Source organism: Brassica oleracea, chromosome C3 (genome assembly GCF_000695525.1).
Source record: "Brassica oleracea var. oleracea cultivar TO1000 chromosome C3, BOL, whole genome shotgun sequence".
Lineage (NCBI taxonomy): Eukaryota > Viridiplantae > Streptophyta > Magnoliopsida > Brassicales > Brassicaceae > Brassica > Brassica oleracea.
In genome coordinates, this window is record NC_027750.1 from 31799846 (window position 1) to 31807919 (window position 8074).

The window sequence follows — 8074 nt, forward strand, 5'->3', positions numbered from 1 at the left end:
CTCGAACCGGCTCTGTCCCTTTTGAAAGGTTACAAATTTTGGTCTATGTTTATGTTTAATTATCAGTTTAGGTTTTGATTATCAGTTTAGGTTATCGATTTGTGATGATTCTGTGTTTGGTTAGGGTTTTAACTATTTAGGTTTGGTTAATTTCTTGGCAGATGTCAGGAAATGATTATAGCCGCTATCTATCTACTGGTGGTAAGAAGACTTCTGGTAGTAAGAAGAGTTCTGGTAGTACGAAGAGTTCATCCCGTCATACCAATCCGAGTAGTTCTTCTAGTTCCCAGATGGCCGAGAGTTTGGCTGTTCCTAATAGCCAGACGCAAGCTTCCCCTCCAGCTCCCGCCCCAGCTCCTCCAGCTCCCGCCCCAGCTCCTGCAGCTCCCGCCCCAGCTCCTGCAGCTCCCGCTCCAGACCCGGCGGCAGATGAAATTGCCTATTTTATCTAAGTTGTGATCTCATTTTTAAGGTTTAACTTGATCTTTTAAATTGTAGGCTGAGCAAACTGGATGTTCTATTCCAGACTTGCTTGGGGTTCTCGAGATCACTAAACGAAACCCGGATGGTTCTTTTGTTGATGGCAAATCTGAGCAGCTCTACAACGATGTGACATCTAAATTTCAGGAATTATCTCAGGCTGCTAGTGATGATCCCGAGAGCACTGGTTCTAGTGGCCTCTCTCCAATGGAAAAGAGCAAGATCTATTGTGAGGTAATTTATTACTGCTTTCAATCTCAAATTTTTTAAAGTCTTCTTTGATATTGATCCTTCTTTGATTTTTTATGCAGTTCGCTCCCCGCAAAAAGGGACGACTGTATGGAGTGGGTTCTCTAAATACATCTTTACGATCTGTTCCTGCTTCGTTTCCTTCTAGCAGTACTAGAGACCAATCTTTGGAGAAGATCATCTATGACCAAGCTCAAAAGATTGAGAGCCAGGGAAATGAAATTTCGAAGCTGTACAAGATCGTTCGTCATCTCGCTAGCAAAGACTCTACCGTGGCCGACATTCTCCAGTCTGAAGACGTGTCTTCTGCTTCTGGTGATGATGATGAATCTGATGCTATTTAGTTTGTTTTCTATCACTTTCTAATGATTTAAAAATTTTTTGTATGTGTTTGTGTAATGACTCTTGAATTTCTTTCTATTTTAGTAATATTTTCGCTAACTATTTAAATCTCTTCAGAATTTTATAAATGTATAATAATTTATAAAATTTCAAATTCTGCAGGAAAAAAATTAATTAATCGCAAATGACTTGCAAACTTGCGACGGAACAAGCCTCGCAATTTTGCGACTGAATAAAACCCTTGCAAAATTGCGACGAAACTGTTAATTGCAAAATTGCGAGGAACAACTAAACCGTCGCAAATTTTTGCGAGGAAACCATTTCCGTCGCAAATTTGCGAGGAATATTATTCCGTCGCAAATTTGCAAGGAATTTATTTCCGTCGCAAATTTGCGAGCGTTTTGCGAGTGATTTTCATTTGCGACGAGCGATTTGCGAGGGAACGTGGTTTCTCGCAAAACCCTCGCAATAAGCGATTTGCAACGGAATTGCGATGCAGTTTTCCCTTGCAACTGACGTGTTTTCTTGTAGTGAATATTATCACTGACAAAGATAATAGAAAATAAAATGTATTCTATCTGTTTCATATGTAATGTTTAGTTTTACCTCAAAACACATAAAATTAAAATATATTTTTCTAAGCATGATCACAAATGTCATCGGTTCAAATCCGATAAGGGGCTCTCTTTTGGTTTGAGGTAAAACTAAACAGTACATATGAAACAGAAAGAATACATTTTGTATGTTGTTTTAGTGTATAAAAAAAATGCAAAAGATAATTTATTATAGGATGAGAAGAGGAGGTGTGTGTTAAGATGAGTCCGTTAATGGTTTGTAAATTAAGGAACGGTTTGTAAGTTAAATGTTAAAACATTTTAAAAAGAAATTGAGATTTATTTTACGATTCAAAAATAGTTGAAGAATATTATCACTGAGAAGTCATAGATTTTTTTTTTTTGTCATCAACAATACAGACTCATACTGACTCTGTAAACCAAACTGGGTGATCTGCATCCATGTGAACGACGAAAGATGATTGCTTTCTAGCACTGCGTGCTAGACTATCCGCCTTTGAATTTTGTGTCTGTGGTACATAGATGATCTCTGATCGGGACCCTCTTTCAGGATCTTGATATCTTCCAAATAATTTGCAAAAGCTGGTCATTCTTCTGGTTCCGAAACCATCTTCACCAATTGAGAACAATCCGTTGCAAACATAACCTGAAGTTGACGTAAATTCCTCATGTATTTCATTGCCCATAATAGTGCTTCCATCTCTGCATGAAGAGGCGAGAGACTAGCCCTAACATTTTTCGCCCCCAACAATCCATCAAAACCTTCCAAAGTACTGACGCCCCCAACAACCCATCAAAACCTTCCAAAGTACTAAGCCAACCTTGTCCTGAAAAATTAACGCCCTCTTTCCACGAGCCATCTGTGAAACACCATCTTCCTGGGATCGACGGCAGTACCGCATCTATTATTGGTGGTGGTGTCCTCTGGTCATTCCCTACTTGTGCCTCAGCCCACAGTGGATTCTGTTTCAGCCAATTTTAGCGTATCCATAGGGTCCATATCCAAATTACTGAAAACTTTATTATTCCTAGCTTTCCAGATGTACCATAGTATCCATGCAAACTGGTGATCCTCCATCTGCGGGAAAACTCTCCAGAAAAGATGATCTATGTTTGTGAAGAGGGAACTCGTTGGAAAAAAAACTGGATTTGATGGTATCTTCGAAAGAGCCCAAACCTGAAGAGCTGGAGAACATTCAAAAAACACATGGTTTATCGATTCCTCAGGAGCTCCACATCTTACACAATAAATATCCCCTCGAATCCCTCTTGCTTGTAAATTCTTCTGCACCGCTATACACCTTGTCACTAATTTCCATAGGAAATGTTTTAGCTTTGGTGGACACCGTATTTTCCAGCAGTAAGCTTTCAAGACATCAACTGTTGGCCCAATCAGTAGTGATTGTCTTTCTCTATCTGGATAAATCCGTTCTACTTGATATCCTGATTTGACCGTATATTTACCATTTTTCGTAAAGTGCCATCCATCTCTATCCACCTGCTGAGTCGTGCTAAGTGGAATACTTTCACCGACAACTCATAGATAATTGATAATAAAATGTATTCGGTAATGTTTAGTTTTACTTCAAAACACATAAAATTAAAATATATTTTTCTAAGCATGATCACAAATGTCATCTGTTCAAATCCGATAAGGGGCTCTCTTTGTAAAGAAACCACCCTTAATAGTGCTTAGCACTAGCACAAGACCGTAATACCCGAGAACCCGAAAGAACCAAAAGAATTTCTAAGTATGAAGAATAATATGGAAGAACTCTCAAAAGATTTAGAGAACTTTGAGTAGAACACTCTTTCTTTAAGGAAAACTTTCTTATTATTACACTTGTTCAACTTCTTGTGTTGTTACAAATGAGAGGATGAGAAGGTATTTATAGCTTCCATATTACAAAATATCTCATAAATTTTAATCCTAAATCTAGATAATTCTAACACAATATCTATATTATTTTATTCTAATTATCTAGATATTTGTATAATAATATCTAGATTTTTATGATGAGGAGGGGGAAGATTTTTCTAGAATTTGGGTTAAGTTTTTGGCTAAACATGATTAGTAAAATTTTAGCCCAATCATATGACTCAAATCAAGTTTAACTTCAATACTCTTTTGGTGTGTCACCAAACGAGAGATGCGGAAACCCAAATATCATGAGCAATCGGTATTATATGGTATCCGCATTATACGATAGCCGAATTTTCTTAATTGGATTTACGTTTACGAGCTTTTTTTTTGTATTTAGGCTACTATCGACCCCTACCATAGTCTAAGCCAATGTGTTCTTAAGAAGAAGCATTTGATACTTAGAAAAATATTAACTTCATTATTTTAAAACCAAATTAAAAAAAATATCAATAAAACTTAACTATTTTTCAACCGGAAGAAAATTCAAAGTAAATTTTAATGTTTAAATTCTTCAATTTACAAATCATTAATGTGTGTCAACTTCCATCACATAATTATAGATATAGAGTGACATAATTTATAAGTTAAAGAATTAAAACTTTAAAAATTTAGTTGATGATTTTTTTACGATTCAAAAATAACTGATGACTTTATCATTAAAAACATTATTTATCTAGTATATGGACTCATTTTGTGTTATGCACTATTTGTTATTTCTATTCAACACCGTTTATTTTATGAAAAATATATTTTTTCCGTATACTATATTTGTCCACACGTACCTTAGTTAAACCTTACTATACCCTCCTCTCCACATTAATTATTTTTAAAAGTTTTTACATAATTTCTTGAAAATATTAAAATTGATGATTTTAGAAGGTATACATAGTGGAAATATCTAAAATGGGTTCGGTCTGTGGAAATTTTCAATATATTCCATAACTAAATTAAGTAAAAAAATTGGTAAGAAATGGAAAGATAAATTGCTAGTTTTAGTAACTGCACTGTAAAATTTCCGTCATCGCTAATGTCAATAATGTAAAGAAGGAAACGAAGAGAGCAAACAAAAACCAACAACGCTTTGTTTACTCGTTGAACATCACCTAATACAATAAGCTTTAGTGACCAAACAGAATCTTTTGCGTGTCAACAGTCTCTCTCTCTCTTACATCTCTAGTCTTCGCTGATACAACTATTACACTTGGGTCTAAATCTGAAACCTTCCTTTTCATCACTGGAATCATCAATCAGGCTTCTGCTCCGACGTGAAGCAGCTCCTCGGGGATTGCAGCCGGATCCAAGTCCCAACAGTTTCCGGGAAAGCCGCTAGTCGCACCTTTGAGAAACCAAGACGGCACTTGATGCGAAAACCGCAGCATCTCGCTCCTCGGTATCCATTTCTTACCGTCCTCCCTCGCGCTCCTGTGATACACAGTCTTATATCCCTCTAGCTTAACAAGAGGCGCAATGCACACACCATACTGTTCAGTATACTCATCAAGGATCTCGACCATTTCGTACTCGTGCCTCAATTCGTCAGGCGTTGATTTGTTCCAGTTTAGCGACCAGTTCTTGTAGACAGCCCAAATGTCCCCGGTTTTGGGGAAGATTCGGACGCAGCCGCCTCTCCCTGTCTTCCTGCCTCTCAAAAGATGCGAGAAGATGTTGACTTGTTCGACTACGTCATAGTTTTGTATCCTGAAATGTCCGCAGGACTTTGTGAACCCGTATTGTACCCACTTCATGGACCCGAACTCGATGTCGGTTTTGGAGCTTAAGTAGGCTATGTCAATCTTAAAGGGCTCAAGAGAGAGCACTTCCCTGACCACACAGTACAGACGCGGCATGCCGTCATCTTCATCATAGATTGCCCATATCTGTCTTGGCTCAAAGCACTCCTCCGATCTGTTTTTATCGAAGTCGTGGAAGTCAGAGTCTGGAACCGTTATAGGCCCACTGGTTTTGCGCCCCGCCGTAACATCTCCCAACTTACAGGAATCAACTGGTGTCGTGTCTTCTTCAACAGCCGCTGCTGCTGCTGCCGCCTCTGAAGCCAATCTTATTGAATCCAGTCTTTGCTTAATATCTGCTCTTGCCTTTTGAAGTAATGGCTTCCGTGTATCCAGTACTGATGCAGTAGACCACCGCCTAGTTGAACCGTAGCTTTGGCCGTGAAGTTTGAAATCTGCATTCGTTGTCTTCGACACTGGAGCAGATCTCATCAAAGGGTTCTCAACAAATCCATTAACAGACGCTTCAATAAATACTCTGCTCTTCTTCTCAGGTCTGCCGACCTTAACTGCAGCCGTGTGAGTAGAAAGGCCGGGCGGGTTAGCATAGATCAGACCGTCCAGTTTAGTTTTAACCGAGCTCGTCCCGTTGGAACCGTCTTTAACTTTATTTATTATCCCCATGCTAGCTACTGATTTGCTGTGCTTGTATGGATACCCGTTGGACACAGAGGACACACGCTTCAAATCAAGATTCCCTGGGGAGGTCGTTTCAGGGTACGATGAGCTCCAATCATATGAACCATATTCATAACCATGTCCTTGCGCAGGATAGTGGTGGCCTAAGAGATAGGTCGAATTCGTGGGCATGCGTGCATCGTAGCTATGCGAGCTATAGCCATTACTATGAAGAGGAGGAGGCGCATGAGATGGATGCGTGTAATGAAAAGGTGCACTAACGGGAGCTGGACCTGTTTCTACAGCTATAAACGCTCCGCGACAGTTCTTACACGAAAGCCTCTTGTTCACGTACTTCCTCAGGTACTCATACTGAACTTTGCAAGAGGTGCACACAGTCCAGAAAGTGTCGAGTCTTTCCGATGATGAAGATGGTGGAAACCGATCAAACGCTGCAGTTCCCGGCGTGTACTCTGCGCGGTGCTTCTGAACCACCGTGGAGGACTCGATATGCTTCTTTCTCTTGTAATAAAAAGTGCTTTTGTTAAACTCATTGGACAAGAACTTCCACGCTTCGGATACGAGATGGAACGCACCGTCAGCTCCGATGCATTTGTTCTTGTCCGGATGGAGCAAGACTGCCATCTTCTTGTACTGTTTCTTCACGTCTCGTTTCCCAGCAGAGGGTTTCAGTCCAAGCACAGCGTAGTAGTCGATTTGACCGCCGCCGCTTCTACACTGAGAAGCCAAGTAAACTTCGAACGTGGCAATCATCTGAGCCAAACCTTCCAAATCAGGAGACAAGGACCTAGCTTTCAATGCGTAGCTCCTGGCGGATGCGAAATCTTTTTCCGCGAATCTCCTCTCGGCGACCTGTTTCACTCTAAGAGCTTCCTCTCTGTATGCTTCCATTGTTGATAGAAGGAAGAAGCAGAGTCAAATATATAAAAACCAACTCTTGCTAAATAGGAAACTAAGACCGTTCTCGCAAGCACCAACAGGTCATCATTTATCTGCAAGCGTTTCAAGAGAACAGCATTATTCTTTTAAAGTTAACATTTTCAGATAAAAAAAAAAAAAAACTAAACAAAACAGCACTTGCACTTAAACATCTGAAAAGAATCAAAGAAATAAACAAATAGATTTGGATAATTAAAGTAAATGGAAATAAAAAAAAAGAGCTACATTTTCAACAAATTTCCACCAAAGGCGTTAGATTGAAGCTATTAACTTCTTCAATGAATCAAGATAAACCCCTTTCAGTGGATTTAACTTAAAAGCCCCAACTTTAATTTCTCAAATTAGAAACCCTAACAACACTGAACTAATTACAAACCCTAATTTTCAGCGAGGATTAAACAGAGAATAGAGATAGCGAGATCTTACTGAGATTTTTTGGGGGTGGGGGGAAATCGAAACAAGGCTTTAAAATAGATAGCTGAAGGTTCTTCTTCCCTAGCTCGAGCGGATCGGGAACGAAATCGAGGTAGCGAAAGCACGAATCCCAAGCGGGGGTTTGGAATCAATGCTACAGTAAACTTAGGGTTTGTGGTGTCGGTGAACGTTGCTAGGTAATCGGCGATTCAAGTCATCACGGAGTGAATCGCCGGGGGAGAAAAAAATTCGAGATTTGCCGTTGAACGGCGATCTATAATTTCGGGGATTTTTTTTTTTTTTTTTTGTTGGTTGTAAAGTAAATATTGGAGTGAAAGTAAACGGTGCTAATTTCTTAATAACTTGATGACTTTATCTACGTGCATTGTGATGAGTAGTGCGCATATTTTATTTTATTTATATTTTTTTAAAAAAAATGTTTTAATGTGACGATTTAATTGAAAAAGATGTCAAATTGTTAAAATGACTTGAAATAATTAAAACATTTTACAAAACTTCTTGTAGAAATAAGTAAAATAGGCTGAAAGTTAGAAAAAAAAAAACTATTTCTGGCTGATTAGGAGAATATTAATTAATTGTTTTTGTCATTTAACATGTAAATAAAATTGAGTTATCTATGTTGAATTTTAACTAATCTTCTCTGAAACTATAAAATAAAAGTATGGACTAAAGAAATTTAATTAATCCTACATCTGCATACA

At 38.6% G+C, this 8074-nt stretch overlaps 1 protein-coding gene across 1 annotated transcript; it reads right to left on the reverse strand.

Moving 5' to 3' along the window:
- Positions 1 to 4575: 4575 nt before the first annotated feature.
- On the reverse strand, positions 4576 to 7691 carry LOC106335659. Its single transcript, XM_013774243.1, has 2 exons — positions 7365 to 7691; positions 4576 to 6991 (listed from the first exon to the last, which is right to left on the reverse strand). The coding sequence occupies exon 2, from the start codon at positions 6888 to 6890 to the stop codon at positions 4818 to 4820; it is 2073 nt and encodes a 690-aa protein (XP_013629697.1). The 5' UTR covers positions 6891 to 6991; positions 7365 to 7691; the 3' UTR covers positions 4576 to 4817.
- Between the last annotated feature and the right edge of the window lie 383 nt (positions 7692 to 8074).

Coding starts and splice junctions, on each gene's coding strand:
- LOC106335659 (XM_013774243.1), bottom strand. CDS start 6,890: ATGGAAGCATACAGAGAGGAAGCTCTTAGAGTGAAACAGGTCGCCGAG.